Source organism: Antrostomus carolinensis, unplaced genomic scaffold (genome assembly GCF_000700745.2).
Source record: "Antrostomus carolinensis isolate BGI_N321 unplaced genomic scaffold, ASM70074v2 scaffold30005, whole genome shotgun sequence".
Classification (NCBI taxonomy): Eukaryota; Metazoa; Chordata; class Aves; order Caprimulgiformes; family Caprimulgidae; genus Antrostomus; species Antrostomus carolinensis.
Window position 1 is genome coordinate 25,510 of NW_010316195.1, and position 20,511 is coordinate 46,020.

Here is a 20,511-nt window from a genome sequence, read left to right on the forward strand (position 1 = left end):
TGGTCTAGTGGCCGTGGGAGGCAGGGGAGGCAGTGAATGTTCACGTATGTGGTCACTGTGCTCTAAGAAAGACACCAGCGTGTTGTATTGCCCAAGAGTAAAGAAGTACAAAGATGGGTGAAGTAGTAGGGCAGACTCATGACAGAGGTTGTATATTCCCTTTGTATTAAGAGAAGTAAAGATGTTAGAGCATTCCAGACCAGGTACCTGAGCATAACTTCTCCATCAAGGGTAGGTCTTTATATCTCTTCTTGCACTGAGATCTGATTTTAATACCTGATTTAATAATTTTTTTTAATCATCCACTTAAATTTTGAGGTCTGTCATGATAGCCTCTGACTGCCCATGGCCTTTGCTTTTGGGGAAATCAGTTACCCAAAATAGGTATGTCCTTTTAAGTGTCTTTGAACTTAAAAGCTTCCTTTGGAAGTTTTACAAAATATGCATTTCAGCTGAGTAATTCCAGAAGTTCTTTAAAGAATGACACTTGAAAGGGTTTGGAAGCAACTTCTGTGTGCGTCAGTGCCAAGATCTATTGGTTGCTCTAAGGAAAGCCCTCATCACAAACTAAAAAGTCCTTTAGTAGTTGATACTTGTTTATAGGTTTATTTCAGCAGCTATGAAGGCATGCATTTAAAAAACATAAATATCTTCCTGAGTCAGGAAGGCAACTATAACCTACATTACTTGGCATTCTTTTAAAGTGCTTCAAAATCTTGAATGTGAAACTGAAGTCCAAGAATATCTTCATTCAGTGCCATTGATTATAATGCAGTTTAACTTACATTGCTTTATTTTATTTTTAATGTGCATTGGGACCAGCAAAAAAAACACTGATAAAATTTTTTTGCCTTCCAAGGAACGAGATGGCTTTGGAAGTTTGGCTGTTGCCCGAGGAAGAGGTCGTGGCCGTGGAGACTGGAGTGTTGGAACACCTGGGGGCATGCAGGAAATAACCTACACGGTGCCAGCCGATAAGTGTGGTCTTGTTATAGGCAAAGGTGGGTCCAGTGACACTAAATACTGGAGCTTGCAACCTTTCCCTCTCGGGATGGTCACATTCTTGCTGCCTGACAGTGAGGCTTTGGAGTTTTCTGTAATTGCAGGTATTTAGTGGCCGGTGAATGCAGCATAGGAATAAGCTATAAGCGCTTGTGGTTGTTTCTTTGTGGTGCTCTCACTCATAATTGTACTCTCCAGGCCCTTGTTCACAATATGTAAGAGAGGCTCTTCATGCAGAGCTGTCAAGTAAGCTTGTTATAACAAGCAGCTGGCTGAGAAAAGGCAGGTTCATTTGTGGATTCTTTTTATAGAGAATTCGTTTAAAGGACAGTTTATCAGGGAGAAGCAGAACAGTCATTTTGTTGTGCTGGATTTCGGTGAGTGCCATGTGATAAAATGGAAGGTCTCTGAATGTGGTAATAACAGTAGCTGCTTCCAGCCACGTACCTGAAGTGTCTGATGAATAAAATGAAGTAGCAGGATTTGTCTATATCTAAGCCTGTCACAGAGCAGGCTGGTGCACCTGGTCTTGCTCAGATGAGCATGGTCACTGCCATGGAGGCCCCTTGGCTGTCTTAGCTCTTGAATTAATGACTCCTTGTCCATCTCCGTGCTAAGGAGATGGACAAGGAGTCATCTGACCTTCCTCTCAAGAACCAGTACAACCCCAAGACAGTTATGAAACCAGAGCATCAGCAGCACTCCCAGTTTGTCATAGAGCATGAGTTACACATGGGGTACTGTCTGTCCTTAGATGAGAGCCAGGAATAGAAGAGCTCGGTCGCTCTGAATTGTTGCAATGCTTCTCGGTTAATACACTGACGTATCGAAGGAGTTGTATTTAATTTTCCTATCTGCTTATTTCAGAAAGAATGACATGTGCCTTTACTAGTATTTAAGTAATCACAGTTGGCTTTTAGCCTCAGCAGAGATGAGGTGAATAGAATAGGAACAAATTAGCTACAGCGGTAAAGGAGGCAGAGATTTGAGGGCATTGTGCCATGTTTCAGTGACATTTAGATTCCTGCCATCCTGTTGAGCAGAGTGAGCTCGTGATGAAACGTGTTATGGCCTCTTTCCCCTGCTACATCTCACTTCTTCCCTTCCATGTAGCTGGCCCCTGAAGCACCCTGAACTCCTGCCTTATTGGATGACAAGGGACACAGCTATGGGACGCAGGCGTGTCAGCAGTGTGTCTTCATCGTTTTCAGATGTTGTCCTTTGCCGTAAACCTGTTCACAGAGCTGAAAACTTTTTTCAATATGAAAAAACCAGCTGCTCTCCCCATTCTGCAGAAATTACAGAGCGATTGTGCTTGATCTCACTGAACAGTCCAGTTGGGCAAAAGATCAAGCAAAGCAAATTTTAATCCCACAAGTGAGAGTTAGATGTATGGAAAAATCAAATTATAATGAAACTTCATTGCTGTATCCATTAGTCATCCTTAATAAAAGATCAGAAAAGGTCACTTGTTGTTCAGCAGTGCACTGAAGTGGAGCATTTGCGACTACTGAGAGCCCCGTGTGCTGAAAAGATAAATGCAGGTAGCGGGGTTGGATGTCCTAGCATTCAAGTGCAAGGCCTGGCACAGGCTCGCTGTGGGGGAGAAGTGAAGCTTTTTACCTTTGTTTCCACAACAGCAAAATAGGGATTCTTACCCGGCCAGATCAGAAGCTTTCTGGAGTGACTAATTACTAGTTGTATGGTGATTTGAGTGCTTGTAGCTTTGTAATACCACCTTGTAATCGGTGTTCTTACAGTGCCTTTGCTCTTAGTCTATTGCAGCCTTCATTTTTGTCAAGTGAGTGATGGCTGTAGCGTTGCTGTTGGGGCCTGGACCAGGATGGATGTACTACACTCTCTGTATGTTGATGCCAGACACCTGATTCTTCTTATTTCCTCTCCCACTGCCTGTGGGGGAGCGCAGGGGAGAGGGGATGTTAGTGGGATTTTCTTAATAGTGAACAACTGTAAAATCTTTGCTCCTTCCTTTTAGTTTCTGAGTAGTTTACAAGTGTTGTTTGGGGGTTTGGGAGGTTTTTTATCCTCTCTTCTCTTACCTGTGATACAGAACTTGGCTGTTAGCCTTTTCTATTAAAATCTGACCAAGTCCTCTGGCCACACGTAGCTTGGTCTCTGAGGTTAGCACCCAAGCAATGGGTATCTTGGGCACCTGGGTGTAGTGTGTACGATGTCTCTGGGTAGCTGTTGCTGTCCTTCCAGCTCTGTTTCACCACTGAAGAAGGCGGGGGAAAGAGGAAGATGAGGAAATTTCTCAGCTCAGTTTCTGCCCCCTACATGAGAGATCTGGGGCCCTCTTCTCATGGACGTCGTTCTCTGTTTGGGAGTGTGATCCTTTCTGAGCTGATAAGAAGTGCTGGGCTCGGTGCAAATCCTGTGTGTAGCTTTTTCCTCTAGAGGGTGGGTAGGTGCGGCTTTTCTTTTCTGAAAGACTGGAGGAAGGGTGGAGACGAGCACCATACACATGTCAAGTGCTTTCTCTGTTTGGCCGTGCTTGGAAACAAACCGCGGCCTCTCTGGGCCCCCGCTGGATTTCCATGATAAATACAGCAATATTGACAGATAACGTGGCTGGCCTGGCTCTTGTCAGCTCTGCCTTTTAGCAGATTTGATTAATTGCTTTACGATTTCACGTCCAGCTGGGGGGCCACTCTTGGATCACTTCTGCCCCCCGTCAGGTAGAAGAATGGAGCGGGCTGTTGAATGAGGCTATAGACAGGCACCATGTGCCGAGCAGGTCACCTCATGATGGGGGGAAGATGAACTCCTTCCGGCACCGCGCAGCATCGTGTTGACTGCGTCACTTCATTTGCATGCTCTGGAGGTTGAATTGGGATAACTTGGATGGGAGGGAGCACCTTGGCATGTACCAGAATGAAGGGTAAAGAGGAGAAGGGCACCAACTCCTGGTAGGAGCTTGCAGCCTCTGACCAAACCTGGAGAGCCAAGTAACTTCATCCTGCAATAAATACAGGCTAGGAGAGAACTGATGTGGAAACAGCACCAACAGCTACCAACTTAGTGCTGAATGCTAAGTGGGGAAATTATTTGAAACATATGTTCTCCTTACTTCTAGTTTGATGAGACTACTTCAAATTTTATTCCCCTTTTGGAAAGAGAAACATAATCTGCTGTGCGAGTCGCAACCTGTGGTTATGCCTCTGTCACCCAGTAAAGAAATTCTCCCACTTCTTCATGAGCCAGAGTGTGTTGGCTGAGAGGGTCCTGTGTTTTCATTAAGCAGATGAAGTGGCTGTTGGTTCAGATCTCTCCTCAGTATGTAAAACCAGAGCTTCACACAAGTCTGCATTAGACAAAAGCATTACATTAAAAAAATCTTCTTGGTTTTCAAACTTCGTCTTAGCGCTTTCCCATGCTCAACTGGAATTAAGTGGCTTGGCTTTTGCCTGCACAGTACAATCCCTGTTGTCTGCCAAGGGATGTGACACGATTATCTTTTGTTAAATGCATCTTCAAAAATTCATTTAGAAAGAGTTAATTGCCCTTTGGCAACTTTTCCTCCTCCCTTCCCCAAGAAGGCTTTAAAATGTTAAAAAGGTCACGAGTCCATTACAATGAAATGAACAAGTGTCTGCAACATCCACAGTTTGTTTTGAAGTTGTGCTGGATGTATAGAGATGGAAATGCCAGCAAAATTGAGAAGATTTTTTTTTTTTCTGACACTCTTTTTAGTTAAAACCAAACAAAAATCCCTGGTTAGTTTCCTTTCCTTTCTTTCCTGCTTGCTGTATATCCTTTTGGCTGGTGATTTTTGGTTTGTGATTTAAAAGTTCTAAAACCCTTTCCTTCCCCACACCCTTTAATTTCTTCAGTTGAGTGGAGCTGGTCTCTAAGTTGTGTGAGCTTCCAAAAGAAGAATTGAACCATTGTAACATTGGCTGAGGCTTTTGTTAAGCAAATTTCATTAAGAGACCGGGACCTAGCAGGTCTTCAGGAAATCAGATCTACTTTGGCTGGCCCTGCCGCATCCTGCTCGCAGCACTCCAAGCACTCCTGTGCTCTAGTGTATCCAGATGGCAAACTAGCCAGATGTGTTCACTGAATGCACAACTAACTCTGAAATAGCAGAAGACTGCCTGGAATCCTGCACACTGTGGTTGTGTGGAGGGATGCACACACTGCAGTGTGGTAAGTGGAGGTTTCTTTAAGGTAGTAAGCTGTTGAACAGCACGTGATTGTGAGAAAGCTTAAGCTTTGTTTTTAAACTACAAGATACGTGGCTGATGGCCTTTTGCCTTAGTGGAATGAAATGTCTAGTGATGGAAAAAAAAGCCTCATGGAAGAAAGAAAAAGCATGTTCCAGTTGCAGGTGACTTTCTTTTCTTGAGGATTGTGAGCAGCTGTTCAAAAGCACTGGAATTTAGTCAGTGCGGTTTTTGCATCTGGTTTGTCAAAGTGTCTCTCAACCGTGCTGCATTTTGTTGGGAGCCTAGCAGTGTGCACACAAAGGGGATCGTGTGTATTCTGAAAACAGCATCAGTCCTGACCCCAGAAAGCATTGTGATAGCTCACAGTTTCAGGTGATGCTTATGAGGCAGTTGAAAGGAGCAACATGAGCTCAGGTACTGTGGCCACTTATTCTATTGCCATCCCCAGCCCACCTCTCGTGAGGCGTGCAGTAGGTAGTGGAAACTATATTCCATGAGCAGTGTTAGGCTTTTATGGCTTCTTATGTCTTGGTTTTCTTTTCTTCAGGTGGCGAGAACATCAAGAGCATAAATCAGCAGTCGGGAGCCCATGTGGAGCTCCAGAGAAACCCACCTCCAAACACAGACCCTGGTGTACGAATATTCACAATCAGAGGAGTTCCTCAGCAAATTGAACTCGCTAGACATCTCATAGATGAGAAAGTTGGTGTAAGTTCCATCTCTGTTGACCTTAGTCTGTCTCTTTCAGACATGGTGTTTTCACTCTTGGGTACATGTAGGCCTGGACCTACAGGATGGCACAGAATACACGTGCTTACATTATTCAGCTTCAGAACCATTTGCCTGTTAGAAACTGTCTTGAACTGTGATGGCCCTTCAGCATCCATAGGATTAATTTTTGCTGTGGTCCCAGAAGGATCTGACTCTGCTGAGATAATCATGGGTAGCATACAGCTGTATGAGAGGGAAGAACAGCAATAAAGAGGTGTGAGAAGGCTGTCAAAGGAGATTTTTTGAAGGGAAGACAATAGTGTCACTGTGTAAGAATAACGCAATCCTGGCATCATCATCCTGAAAGTAACCCTCAGCTCCTTGCTCTAGTACATCCAGGATGACTTTATCTTCTGCTTAATGCAGTGCTGTATTGAAGCTTAATAATGTCAGGCTGGGGTGGGAGACTTGGGTAAAAGAAAGTCAAGAGAATACTGAACTGGGGCATGGTAGAGTTGAAAAGCAACTTTTATGCTGAACTGCCTGAGAAGGGAAAGCTTGATACCAACCTCAGGATCTAAGCTATTCAAAGGAAAGTTTCCAACTGTGCCATAGTCCCGTTAGCCCCTTTGTGGGCTGGCCACAGTTGCTTTTGAAGCTGGGCTCCTAGAGTGTGCTGACAGTTCTGAGAACTTCTTCGTTGGAGAATCACTCACTTCTTTCAGGTGCTGAGGTTTAGTGAACGTGCCCCAGGCTGTCTTCTCCCATTTCTTACTGCTTCCACCCTGTGCTTAGAGCTGGTATTAAATATTTGTGGATTCCTTGACAGGGTACCAGCATGGGTGGACCTGGAGGATTTGGTCAAAGTCCGTTCAGCCAAGCACCTGCTACACCTCATCAAAAGTAAGCTTCTCCATCTCATCATGGATGGGCTGTGGGGAATGGCTGGGAGCTATAAAAGCCTTGGGAGAAGGGTGGAGGGCCCTGAAGGGGTGATGTATAAGTGGAGCCTTATAAAGAGCGAGCATTCAGAAGCAAGTGAGATTAATCCTTTAAGCTTAACTACAGGAATGATTTTTGGCTAGTGAATTATAAACAAGGTAAGTATTGGCACCTCCAAAATTCCTGTCACTAGTGCAGTCAAAGCATGGAAAGAAGCCTAAACTGCATACAGCACGAGGAGCGCTGTTCAGTATGATGTGTCTTCATCTTGGCCTCTTGAACAGACCAGTATCAACCAGTCACACCTATACAGTGTTTCCTTTTGTTCCTGTGTTCACCTCTTTGCTCAGCAGTTGCTGACCATAAGTAACAATTTCACTTCTGTGGTCAACTTCATGTGTATGGGGGGTTAAGTATTTTATTGTCTGCTTCAGCGTGCCTTTTTGTCCTCTGCAGTGGTCCTCAGGCGTTCATGACGCAGGGCTGGGGCAGTACCTACCAGACGTGGCAGCAGCCTGGACAGCAAGTCCCAAGTAAGTGTCTATGACCTGGGCTGGAGAAGGGTTGATGTTGCCTTTGCAGTTGTTGCTTCATGCCTGCAAAACACAGGTTCACCCACGAGAACACTTGTGTGAAAACAGCAAACTAATTTCCTGAGCAGCAGAGGTGTGTGGAGGCATGCTGTGGTGGTTGAGGTCAGAATAAGCTGAAGTCCATAGAAAACTAACACTTTTTGTGCGCTTAGCTGCTTACTGCCTGTTTCTGCTCCCTTTGTGTAGGAACTCATCCTTGCTGACTCTTCCTCTGTAACAAAATCATTGCTGCCTTAGGCTGTTTTCTGCCAGGATTCTCCAGGCAAGCACTTCCCAACCCCACTTCCCCCTAACAGCAGGCACACCATGTCTGGTGGTCAGCCCTCCCATCTCTTTGTTCTTCACCTTATCAGTTCTTGCTTTTTCTTTTTTTTTTTTTTTCCCAAATGTTCTTTATGAGCTTCTCCCACTGTTCAACTCCCAGTCTGACAAAGTCTGGGAAAGGAGATGCAGAAAATGGTAGAAAGGGTAAGCGGGGTTCCTATCCTGGTTCATCCATGCTGGCTGTAGTAGTGTCCCCTTGTCTCCTTTTGGGAGTTGATGAGAACTGCTCAGCCTCCACAGTGCTAAATGCTTAGAACGAGGCCAGTGGGATAACCAGCTTTCAAATAAATTTTAAAAACTCCCAAAAACCAATGCACACATGTCCTGAGTCATGAGTTCAAAAACAGAACCCAGATCACTCCTGCTGCTGGGCTTTCCACTTCAAGCCACCAGCACTGAGCCAGGCTGGCTGTTATTCTTCAAGATTCCAAGTGTCACTTCTTCCTAAAACCCTGTTTAGTCAAATTTCAGCAGGTTGGAATGGGAACTCCCCTTTTTCAGAGTAACTGAAGTAGCAAATGCAGTGATGATGTTGGTAACTGCATCATCCTGTGTCCAACAGCCAAAGTAATGGTTTGCCCTAAACAGAGCAGATTTATATTTTGTTTGGTAATCTCAAAGCTCATGTCATGGGCAATAATGTCCATTTTCTTTCAGGAAATGGGAGGTTTTTTAATGGCCTGGCCTTGTGAAAACTAAAGCTATGTGCCACCGGGGAGGTGATAATTTTAAAGGGATTTAATGACAGGTGCTTTTCGGTGCTGAGGCTGATTTAGCAATGAAGAAGATTATTAACCAGTATAAATTCCCACTCTTTGAGGTGCCTGAGGTAGAGGAAGCATTGGAGGAGCAATGCCTGTGATTGCACTTGTGGTTACCTGTAACACTAAGCACATTTTAATGTTTATGAAATTGTGAATTCATAAAATTTCAAAGTCCTCAACGCTGCATTGTTAACTTAGTGTACTTCTAAATTCTACAGGAGTGGAATAATATGGTACTGAAAAAGAGTATTTTCCCATTAGCTTTTTTACAGGAAAAACTGTTATTCCAGTCCTTTCCTATGCACTCCCAGGAGCACTGGACTTCCCTGAGCTTTGGGAAGCAGAACAGTCAGTGCAGCAGGGAAAGCTACAAAAAATGTCATTTTTACCTTCCTATAAAGCCTTTGAATACATTTTTATGCAATATTAATTGTGATTTGCTTTGCAAGATGCCTTTAGAAACTCACTTTAATAACTTATCTTTTTCCTTTACCTTCCTGAAACATCCTCTTATCTTGCCTGCCAGCCACTGGGGAAAAAAATCTCCTTTCTTGCAAGTCACAGTCATGTCTCACACTCACACCTCCTGGCTTTGGAGCCTGGTATAAGAGCACAGACCCTTTGAATCACTTGATTCCCAATAGTATCCCAACAGTACAGCTTGTATCCCAACAGTGACTGCTCTGCAATGAGTTTGCCAGGTTCCTGGTGGCTCCCAAGACCTGTGAAACATCCTGCCTTGCCATTATCCTTCCCCTGTATGAGTTTAGTACCACAAGGCTGTGTTTTGGGGGCAGATGTTTTATTTCTGCTGTTAAACCTGCTGGAAAATGTTGGCTCTCTAGTTCCATGTCTACTTAGGATCTTGCACGTTCTTGTTTGTAGCCAGGCACAGTGAAGGCAGTCTTGGTAAGGAGAGAGGACAGACAAGATAACGCTGTTCTTTGAGCAGCCTTCACCGCTTGCTTCTGCAGCAGATCACAGTGGTACCCAGTCAGGGCAGGTGGAGTTCATCAGGATGTCAGGATTATTGTAAGAAACTAGGTAAATACTTGCTTTTAAAAGTTGAAGTTTTAATTTGAAAACAGTTTTGTGAAGGATCCCTTCCCCGAGTGCTGCAGCCCGTTTGTTTGCAGCTCTGATAATGCTGTCAAAGAGCCGGCGGAGTCTTTTCGGAACAGGCTTCCTAGGGACAGGCTCGAGAGTGCCCTCCTTGTGGGAGGAGGGGCAGACCCCTACCCCCTACACATGTATTTAGATTTTAATTACTTCCCCCATCTTAAATAAATAAACTGGCTAGGGAAACATTTTGCTGTGAAATGCATTTAGCTGTGTGTCCTTTCAGCCTGCTGCGGACTGTAATTCTCCTAGAAGAAAAGGCATTGAAGGAGGTCCTTTGTTGGCATTAGCAGGTGGACAGTTGAGGCAGCCTTGACCTCTGCCAGAAAAGGTCCTGACTTGTAGCGTTGGTCAAGTCTTTTAACCCGCTTTTATGCCCCTGGACAGGACACTGCTGCCCTGTTTCCTCCACCCACTTCACACTTGCAGTGTATTATTTTCCCCCCTCCCCCCACTTCAAAGCCCCCCTTGGCTGGTGTGTTGAGGCAGGGCTGTGCCTGGAGCACAGGCGGGTGGATGGGCTGGGAAGAGCTCTCCTCCACCCGTGTCTCCTGTCCTTGCTTGCCGTCCCTGTGTGTAGCAGCTCGTGCTCAGCACTCGCACTCTCGCTGTGCCTGCCTCTCTCTGCAGTTTTCTGTCTCTTCTGTTGAGGGCTGTTTTTGTTCCCTGCGTCTGGCTGAGCGCTCGTTGCTCTAGCTGTGACTGAGGGAAGTGCGGGTGTCCTGCCTCTGCACCCAGCCTGGACTCCTCCCTGCAACAGCACTTAGACGTGCTTGGATTGAAGAAATCTTGGTGCTTCAAAGAGGGGGAGTCTGTGGTAGGTGAAGACCAAGGTTTTGGGGTCTGTGAGGTCTCTCAGTGCAGGTGTTGGCACCGCTTATCTTAGTGCAGTGCGGGAGTTTGGAGATGGCACCGCAGAGCCAGGCGTGACTGGTAGGAGGGTGTCGTGGATGCCTCTGCACACGGTGCGTGTGGGGGTGATGCTGAGGGCAGGTGGAGCTGGCTGGGCTTCACATTGGGCTCACGGCTCCTTCAGTCCCCAGGGACTCTGCAGCCAGTAGCAGTTTGGCTGCCCTGGAGCTGTGTGGTGGGGCAGATGATACGGTGGAGGTTCATGTGTGGGTACATTGTACAGACAGGCATTGCCTGATGGGGCTCCTTCAGATGTGCTGTGCTGGTGAGAGCAGGGGTGAAGGATGTAAACCCCTGAAAACAAAGTGAGATGACTCAAAACGTGTCCGTTTCCATGACAGCTCCGTGACTGGAGGGAGGTTGAGGTGACAGATCTCAGTTCTGTCAGGAGTTTGAACCCTCCATCCCTGTGCTAGATGAGAGTGGACTGACAGCCCAGGGTGGTTGACGGGCAAACCTGGCAGCTCCCAGCAAATGTACTTTGCCTTGAGCAGGTCCCAGCATGGGGGAGACTTGGCTTAATGGCCTTGAACAGGGCACAGGTGAGAGGAAATCAGGAACTGGAGCTTTTCCTCAGTTTTCCCTGAAGTGAAGATGCCCAACACTAGAAAGGTGGCAGCTGAAGTGTGAGTAGGGCAAGTGAGGTAGATCCAGGGCCTGTCTAATGGAAAGGCGGATGTCACTGGCTGGAAACTGTCACCTGTTCCATATTGACGTGCCCATTGTTGTCATCTTTGCACAGGCCAACAGAGCCAGCAGCAGAACAGCCATCCCGATTACAGCAAAGCATGGGAGGAGTATTTCAAAAAACAGAGTGAGTGAAACAGGGTTATTGGAGATGAATCAACTCTTGTTACATACAGAGTTAACTCTAATCCTATGACTTGTGTCTCCATCCCCTGCCATTATTGGCTTCCAGTTCTCTACAAAACCCCCGTGGTCCTCTCCTGTTGGTGATGGTGCATGTAGTTGTTCCACTGAAAGCTTGCAGTTGTGCTCTGCTGCCGTGCCTCGGCAGAGGTGCTCGCATTGAACCGTGCTCCACAGTAGACCTCGTGTCCATGCTGGCAGTTGGCTTGCCTGGGGAATACACAGTGCACAACAAGAACTGATGCTAACAAAACTCAGAAAGCTGGAGCTGGGTTGTTGAGAGGGTAGGAGAGCTCTGCACACACGGGAAACCACGGGCCTGGCTTTCTCCGCTCGGTTACGAAACGCATGATGCCGACTTGTGGATTTGCATTTGCCATGGTGCTGCTGGAGCCTTCGTGCTGAGGATGAGGGGTGCTGGCTGTGAGACCGGGTCCCTGCGGCCGTGGGAACGGTCTCTTAACGCTTTCTGGCTGCTGCCAACTTGCCGCAGCTCGAGGCCTGTCCTGCCGTAGCTGAACAGCAGATAGCTGGTGTCGCTCTCTCGGATGTCTGCAGCTGTTGGAAGGGGGCTGACTCTTCTTTGAGATTTACAAAAGGAGATCCTCAGCCTGGGTTTGGTCTTACCCTATTGCTCATCTCTCCCTTTTCCCTTCTTTTCCTCCAGGTCACGCTGCCAGTGCTGCTTCTCAGGCAAGTTCCCAGCCGGACTACACGATGGCTTGGGCAGAGTATTACAGACAGCAGGCTGCCTACTACGGGCAGACACTAGGGCAGGCTCAGGCCCACAGCCAGGTCTGTATTCACATTCCCTGAACCCCACTGCTCTTTCCTTTGGGGAGTTGGGTGCCTTGGGAGTTGGCCTTACCCTGGTGTGGGGACTCTGCTTTGGGTTCACATGGTGAAGCAGAGAGAGATTTTGTGACTGAGGAAGTGATCCCGGAAGTGAGAAATTGCTTGCTGCTCCCTGATGTGTTGTTTCAAGATCAGAGTCTTACTTCCCTGTACAGGGTGAGGGGTTTTTTGGGAGAACACTGGGAGGTTGTTTGTTTCTCCTGGGGGCCTTTCCTTATAACTGTTCCCAGGCTGTTTTGTGGCTTTGGGGAATTAAAGGAAAAGGAATGATGGAGCCAGGCTGGTGAGGAAGCACAACACTGGCACGTTGTGGAATCCAGGACTTTGCAGGCTTTGCCTTTTCTCTTGCAAGCTTGATGCTAGGATGGGAGCTGTGCGCTTACCTGGGGAGGGATCACCCTGTCCTGAAAGGGAACAGAGAACTGTTGGAAAATAATTTGGATTAACCAGCTGCCAAGTAAAATCTCGCCTCACCTGTCACTCAGACCACGGGAGGGCTGTGTGGGATTTATCCTGATCACACCTGCATGGCTTTCCTGAGCACCGGGTTCGCAGAGCAAATGTCTTAGTGTTTGTCAAAAAGCGTTTCTGGAGCACACGTACACCTTGGTGGGGTCAGACGGATGCTTCTCCCCACTGAATTGTGTTTTTTACCCTGGCTCCTGGGAGCAGAAGCCAGTGTGGATGCAGGCAGTGTGAGGAGCCAGCACCGTCCTGCGGCAGCTGCAGCTCCCCGGCACCGCCGAGGTCGAGTGGGGCGAGCTGGGTGCAGGAACTGGCGCTTGCCGCCGGCGCTGGCCAAGTGTGACCTGGAGCGGTGATAAATAGGAGTTCTCTTCATTCCCCTCCCAAAGTCTGGCCCTCTAGAGAAGAGAGATCTTGTTCGGTCAGAGGCATGAACTCCTGAAGGAGAGCTGGGGGATAGCAGGCGTTGGGGCAGAGATCTCTTCCATAGCGGTTTGAAGCGTCGTTGGAGGAATAGATCCTGCTTGGCTGGAGCGGGGAAGGAGAAGCCTGTCTGTGTCTGTGCTGGGGGAGGAGGGCTCTGCAGCCTAAAGAATTTGCTGCCGCTGAGTAACTTGTTCTTTTTCCCCTCCTTTCTCTCTCTAGGAGCAGTAGAACAAGGTCCTCATGGCAATTTTTTGTTTGTTTTTTTCTTGGAATCATTGTGGAGGAAAACCTTTTTGTAACAGAGGTTTCTAGATTTGCAACATTTTGATGAAGACTTTTCTGTTTGTTTGTGAAACACTAGTTGTAGGATAATCTATACTGAACTTTTCTAAGAATCAGGAACAATTAGTAATGTACTAAACTTATGGACATGCTGGTAATTTTCTTTCCAAATTTGTAAAAAACAAAACAAAACAAACCTCCGGGATTCTTTTTGGAGAGAAGCCAGAGAATTTACAGGCACCAAAACGCACCCCAGAGCTGTGACATTTCAACATGTGGGTTTTTTTGTGTGGTTTTTTTTTTCCTTTTAATTTTCGATCTTTTTCTGTTGCAACAGACAGAGTGGCTTGGAAGTCTTAGGTGGTATGTAACAAATCCTAAAAAGAAAAAAAAAAAAACAATTTTTTTTTTAAACAGTATTTAAATATTCTTAAATATGTAAATTCATTAAATGTTTTACTTCTAATTTCTTGTATCTTGGCTGTCTTTGATTTTATTGCATTTTTAAAAAAAACTGAACTATGATATGTATTGTAATTAATTATGTGAATTCTGTATTAAGACAGTTACTGTTTTGCTGTCAGACAAGTTACGGGCGGGGGGGGCATTTTGTAGGGTTTGTATAATTTCTAGAGTCTAAAGGGGTAATATAAAAACGTGTTAATTTTTTTAGCAATACATTTTTTCATGTCTCCATTGCTAGTTGCATTTATGTATCTAAGACCTCCAAGCTTGTTTAAAAAAAAAAAAAAGAAAAAAGAAAAAACAGAAACAAAAAAAAAGAAAAAACTTTCCTCTATGCTCTCAGAAATATAAATACTGTTATTTTTAATATTAAAATGAATCCGCTATTAGTACCTTTAACAAACACTGTGGAACATAAAACCATATAAAAGGTAGTAACTATTTTTTAATTCCAAGGTGTTTTTTGCTTTTTCATTTCTTTTAAATATTTTCTTATCTAATATTTGTCAAATTACCTAGAGAAATAAATGAATCTAGTATTAACCACGGTATGCGCTAAATAATTTTGATTTAATAAAAGGGATAATATGATTTCCAATGTTTACTGTAGTGTTTCTTGTACAGATAACAATGTATTTTTAAAGGAAAAAACGGAATTGAAGCTATTTTTTCTTGCATTTTTACTTGCCCTGCGGGACATTCCGTTTTGAAATGTACTGAAGTTACTGTTTCTTGAGTTCTTTCCTTATTTTTCCTTATGCTTGAAATGTCTAACTATAAAGAAACGCAATTGGATAATGTTGAGCATGGTGTTTAAAAAAAAAAAGTGTTCTTTTTATTTGACTGACAATTGCATTTTACACTCTATATAATAAAATTTCCACAAGGTGTCTTGTGGGTGAAGTATTTCCAGTCTGCTTTACTCAGTTTGCTCTCTCTCCGCTTGCCGAGGTCCCCGCGCAGCGAGCCGGCTGCCCCCAGACCCCCACATCCTTCGCCTTCGGGCTCGCGCCGTGTCACCCGGGTACATCAGCTTGAGACTTAATTCTAGTGAGACTCTATTAATGTCACCTCAAAGCATCTCTTGGCACCGTGACGCTCGGGATTTCCACATTAAGGTGCTGTAATTGTAGCTAATTGGGCCAAAAAGATCGGTTTTATTAAGGGGAAGTTTTTTATAAGCCAGAGGGGCATGGATCTACAGCCATATAAATGTTTTATTGCTTGTCGAGGAGGTGGCAGCCCCTAGTTTTAATCCCCTGAACTTGTTGCTCTTCCACAACTTTGTCTTTGTGGCTGAATCCATCCAGGACTTGCCCTCCACCCGGCGCCCTCCCTGCGAACGGCGTTGCTGGAGCAGCGCTGGCCCGGAGCGGGATGGGGAGGGACGTGGCTCTGGCTGTTCTGTTAGATATGTTAAGGAGCAGTAACTTTTAGTTGTATCCAGGACAAGTTTGATGATTACTTTAGCCACTTCAGAGATCCCTTTCTTGTAAAATGTGAGTTTTGTGCTCTTCCAACCTAAAATAAATCCATCCACCTCTCCCTGGTCAGCTGTGGGGGTTTGCAGACGGGGGAAGGGAGGGGGGAAGGAGAAAAGATCCCATCTGCAAAGCCAGGAGCAGGGAGGCATGTTGAGAGCCGGAAGAAAAGGAGATGTAGCATCTCTAAATATACCTCCAGAGAATCAAGAGAGACATTGAAAGATGGGATAGTAAAAGCCACTTGGAAAGAGGGGAGAGGGGGGAAAAAATGGCTAGAGAAGGGCATAAAGGCTGCTGATGGGAATTGGGAGTGGGCATTACCGAGAAGACTTCCTTCTAATTCATCTTCCAAGCTCTGTGCCAAAACAGCATTTGGCATGGTTCACAGGGAGCAATTGTGTGATAATGAACCCTAAGGTGTCCCTTAATTGAAGACTGAGTATTACAGATTGTGCCAATAGTCGTAAATGGCACAGGATTGTGGGAGGATGCATTTTCTTAAATGTATCTGTAAGTACAGATGAGCGAGTCTCCCCAGTGAAATACCCATACTATAAATTATGGAAATATCTCTTTCTGATGCAACCTTTTATTGAGGGGGTGGAGCAACAAAATAAATAGTTTGCAAGCCTTTGAAATTTGGCCTGTCATTAAGATGGTGCCTGCAAAGCTGGGTTTTCATCAGCAGTCTGGTGTCCTGGAAGGATTAAAGTGCTTGAAATGTTCCCAAGTTCAGCAATTTGTTTTCCATTATTGCTGCCTGGTCGGGGCGGAGGGGCCACAGCCATTAAACTTCTTTCTGTTGTGAGTCCACGATGGGCTGGAGAGGGGCAGGGCAGGAGGCGAAGAGACACCTTGGCACCTCACAAGGGGCTGGTGGCCTCTGGGTTCTTCCAAACCCCACACCAGCCCTGCTGCTGTCCTGGTCTCTGTCTGCCAGGGGGTCCTGGGGATGGGTGTGATGGTCAATCCCTCCCCAGGGCTTGCCAGGGCACCTCCTGTTTCACTCCAGGGTCTGCAGGCAACTCCTCGAGTCTTGGCTCAGGTGTGTTCTGCAGCCCAGAAGCCGCTGTGATGCCTTCAAGCCAAGTCTGTGGCCTCCAAGAGAGGAACCGAGTCTCCTGCTCAGGTCTGGGCAAGTTTAATCCCTAAATAAAGCGGATTAAGCCAGTTTTTGTAGCAGGGAGGGTTCGTCTGCCACTTGGGCAGAAACGTTGGACGCTACAAGGTGCAGGGCAGTTCCACAGTGCACCACATAGGAGCCAGCACATGGATGAAGTTTGGGGCTTTGAGGTCCGTGAATGGCGGTGGGGACAGTGCAGCCTTTTCCTCCTTGTGAGGGACCAGTGCCCGGCGTGGGGCCATGCCCTGGTGTCAGTCCTGGAGTCAGCGGGGAGCTCCTGCGAGGAGACCTTCAGTCTGGGGAACACTCTGCCTCCAGAGCGTGGAGTTTGGGGACGGAGGAACCAAAGGCCATCCCAGGTGAGTGCCCCGGCGGGATGTCCCAAGCCCTGGCTCCTTGGCTCCTGCTCTTTCCTGTCTTCTGCAAATCACATTCCTTCCTTCAAGCACCATCCCTTTCCCAGGGCCTCAGCTCAGGCACACGATGGCCTCCCTCTCCTCGAGCATGAATCCATTGCAGTCACACTCAGCGACACATCTTTCATGGGAGGGTGTGGGTGCCTCAGCCCTGTGTCCCATGGGACCAAGGTGACTCAGTGACACCCACTCTGCTCTTTGGGCACAGAGACTTATTTCTGAGTAGAAGTTCATTGCAGTCCTGCAAACTGTTTCTGAGCAGCAGCCTGAAAAAGCACATCGCTAAAGCATCTGGTTGGGTTCAGGCTGCCCCCGACGCTCTCCTGTGCTCTATATTGGGTGTGCCTGAAGAGGCAAAGGCTATTTTGGGAGCAGAGGGGAGACTTTAAGACAGTCTGAAATACTTGCTTTAATTTTGCATGATTTGAGAATGAACTACATTATGGACGTTGCGAGTTAAACCAGAATGATTATTGAAAGAGACAAGCAGGCATGGGACTTTTCTTTTTTTTTCCTTCCCCAAGTATTAAATATTTAATTGCGTTAGAGCAACAGTGTATTTACAGTAAGCTGGGTGGGTGGTGGGCGGCGTGCTGAGAGGGAGAGCTCGTGGTATTTCATGTGAAGCTTTTTTGACACAACATGGATGGTTGTGAGATCCCACCTGCGCTGCTGCTGCTGCTCTCACAAACCCACTTGGTTCATCTCCCTCTCAGGGGGATTTTTGGGGCTGTTGGTGTTTGTAGGGCTGTGGCACAGGGTGAGGAACTGGGATCTCATGGTGACAAGTTGTTCCTGTGCAGATCCAGGTGCTGCTGTATCCTGTCAAGCAGCACACGGGTGGTTTATTCCTCCTAAGGAGCTGTTTCACCTTCATTTGGCTGGTTTGGAGGTTTTTTCCTGTGGATTTAGCAGCGGTGTTCATCACAGATGGGGCGTTTCTCTGCCCTCTTAGGGCTGGAAAAGGCAGAAAGCTAATTTCCCACAACTTTTCACAGTGGAAATCAGCAGAAACAGGAGTTATGTGATGTGAAGATGAGTTGAAACAACCACAGCTCCCCAAGCCGAGGGCAGCGAGTGGACAGGCACTGGGCTCCCATCCTCACCTCAGTGGGTTCTGAGGATGGAGGGGGATGGTAGGGAGGGATCAGCCACCCCTGGGATGAGGAAGATGGGGCAGTGGGTGCCCAGGTCCCTCCCTGTCACCTCCCTCCAGGTCTGGGGCACCAGGTTCAAGGTAGGTGACCTAAAAGAGCATCTCTGGGGTTGACGTGGGGGCAGGTATCAACAGCCCCTGCAGATTATCTGCCCATCCTGCCCCTTATCACTTGAGGAAATCCTATTTCAAGGCTGCTATCAAGAAGCCTCTGATCTGTGCAGTGGCCAGCTCGCTCCTCTTCAGTCCCAGCCGGGCAGGGGTGCAGGTGCCGCAGTCCCGGGGGATTAGACGGTCCCTTCCCTTTGTGCAGCTGTGCCCTGGTGAGTCCCACCAACCCACGGGACTCCTGGTTTGGGCCATTCTCTGGGGAATATTAAACTTTGCTGCTGTGGAGTCGTTACACAGGGAGGCAGGAGCTGCTGCTCTGTTTGTTTTGGAGAGAATAGGGCCAGCAAAGGGCAGGAGCTGCAGGAGGGCTCATCTGTCCCTCCTGCCTCCTCAGGGTCACCTGCCTGGCCATGGTCCAGGGATGCTGTGGCTGGATGCCTGGAACCTGGTCCTGCCCAGCCCCAGCTGCCACCTCCTGAGGCGGCTCTTGCAAACCCCCCATTGCAGCCAGCCCGTGGGTACAGCAACTGCTGGGGTGGCACAGCCAGAATGGCCCCAGCCCAACCCTCCCAGGGAGCAGAGGGGCAGGAGGGAGCAATGGGGCTCACACACACACACGCTACCCTTGGACAGCTCACCCTGCCCTGGTGCTGGCCCTCTCCAGGCTGGTGTCTCAGTGCAGTCACCAGTGTGGGTCCCAGTCCAGCAGCTGGAAAGGTGGTGGTGGGATGTTGGGGAAACAGTGGTGGGATGTGGGAAAGATGGTGATGGGATGCAAGAGAAACAATAGTGGGATGTGGGAGAGATGGTGATAAGATGTGGGAGAGGTGGTGGTGGGATGTGACTGTCCCATCCCCGGGTCACTGCCAGAGGGGAGGAAAAGGTGCAGAGATTTTCCTGCTTCTGCAATCCAAATTCCCTCCTCGGTCTCCCCTGCTCCTCGCTGTCAGGGAGGAACCTCTAACAGTGGGGAGCACCTTTGGCATCCAGCCTGGGTGCAGAGATGAGGGCAAGCAAGCAGGGCCTGTGCCTGGCCCCATAGCCTGGCCCCGGCCTCACCAGGACCCGTGGGAGCACCTGGCCACTTTGAGGAGCTTGAACCCCCTCAGTGTCTCGTTCACCCCCAGCCAACACATTGGGTCTTGGGCAGAAAAGCCACCACGAGGCTGTTTTACACTCAGTGTTTCCCAGCAGCTCAGTGAGAGCTCCGTGGTGCTGGGGCTGCCTCGGTGGGCGCTGCATCCAGCCTCCTCGTGCCACTGGCCCCACTCATTGAGCCACAGCACCGTGGAGTTATCACCGTGATTTGCCACAATCACGTTTCATCTCAAGGCCTCCTGAGCCCCGCGAAGCATCGGACACAGCCTAGAAGGTTATGTTTTTTCATCCCCCATTTGCTTTTGTGCTCAGTGACCCCCTCGCCAAAATAATCCTGGAAATACTACTTTAAAAAAGGAAGGGAAAAAAAAAGGCAAGAAAGAGAGCAAGAGCGGAGAGCACTCAGCATCTCTGCTCGGCTCCGTGGCCTCCCGCAGAGTGAAATGGAGGCGAATAATGCCGAAAGCTCCTCCAAGCAGTGCAATCAGCCTGCCTGGTTCCGAGGGGCTGCAGCGCTCTGTGCCCGAGCGCTCGTCGGGAGGTTCATGGCTTCACTGCACCAAACCCGGGGCGTGTGGCCCCCCGCCGAGGGGCTGGCACTGCTCAGGGGCACCTCAAACCCTCCCTGCTGCTCTGTGCCCCCTCAGAGGAGAGCAGGGACAGACAAGCTGCGTGTGGTTTGGAGGGGGATGAGGGTCTGTTAGCTCCATCCCATGGATGTGGCATGCTGGGGACAGCCACTCTCCTCCTTTTTGCCCCTGGGGAGGTGGCAGCACATACTCTGCCGCACCCACCCATGTGTTCCCTGTGTTGGCACTGGGAGGGGGGATGCTGGGGGCTGCCTCAGAGCGAGGGGTGCACCCATGGGAACCCCTCCTGGGTGTCCCAGGCCAGCCGTGGCCCCATTGGCACATGTGGAAACACCCCAGGTGTTGGGGCAAGGGTGCTCTGCGGGCCCCAGCGGGGCAGATGGAGGTACAGGGGGGTCTCACCTTATGAGGAGACAACAGGGGCTGGTGAGGGACCCCATGATGGGGCGAGGGGCAGCCAGCCCACCAGACCCCCCAGCCCAGGCTCTCTCCAGGCATCGCCTGGTCCCCCCCACACCTCCTGCTGCGGTGGCAGTGGGAGCGTCCCCGGGCACAGGTAACATTTGGGCACATTCCCATAACCGAGTGCTGCCAACTGCTGCGGCGGGCGGGG

The 20,511-nt window shown here is 48.2% G+C and overlaps 1 protein-coding gene across 1 annotated transcript in view; it reads left to right on the forward strand.

Annotated features, from left to right (window-relative positions):
* FUBP3 (far upstream element binding protein 3) overlaps window positions 1-13,639 on the forward strand; it is a 32,686-nt gene extending 19,047 nt beyond the window's left edge. Inside the window, exons 12-18 of the mRNA XM_029085012.1 lie at window positions 860-1,001; window positions 5,740-5,900; window positions 6,733-6,806; window positions 7,302-7,378; window positions 11,300-11,371; window positions 12,095-12,222; window positions 13,393-13,639. Coding sequence (XP_028940845.1) covers window positions 860-1,001; window positions 5,740-5,900; window positions 6,733-6,806; window positions 7,302-7,378; window positions 11,300-11,371; window positions 12,095-12,222; window positions 13,393-13,401 — 663 coding nt within the window. The 3' untranslated portion in view covers window positions 13,402-13,639. The remainder of the gene's footprint in view (window positions 1-859; window positions 1,002-5,739; window positions 5,901-6,732; window positions 6,807-7,301; window positions 7,379-11,299; window positions 11,372-12,094; window positions 12,223-13,392) is intronic.
* Window positions 13,640-20,511: the final 6,872 nt, after the last annotated feature.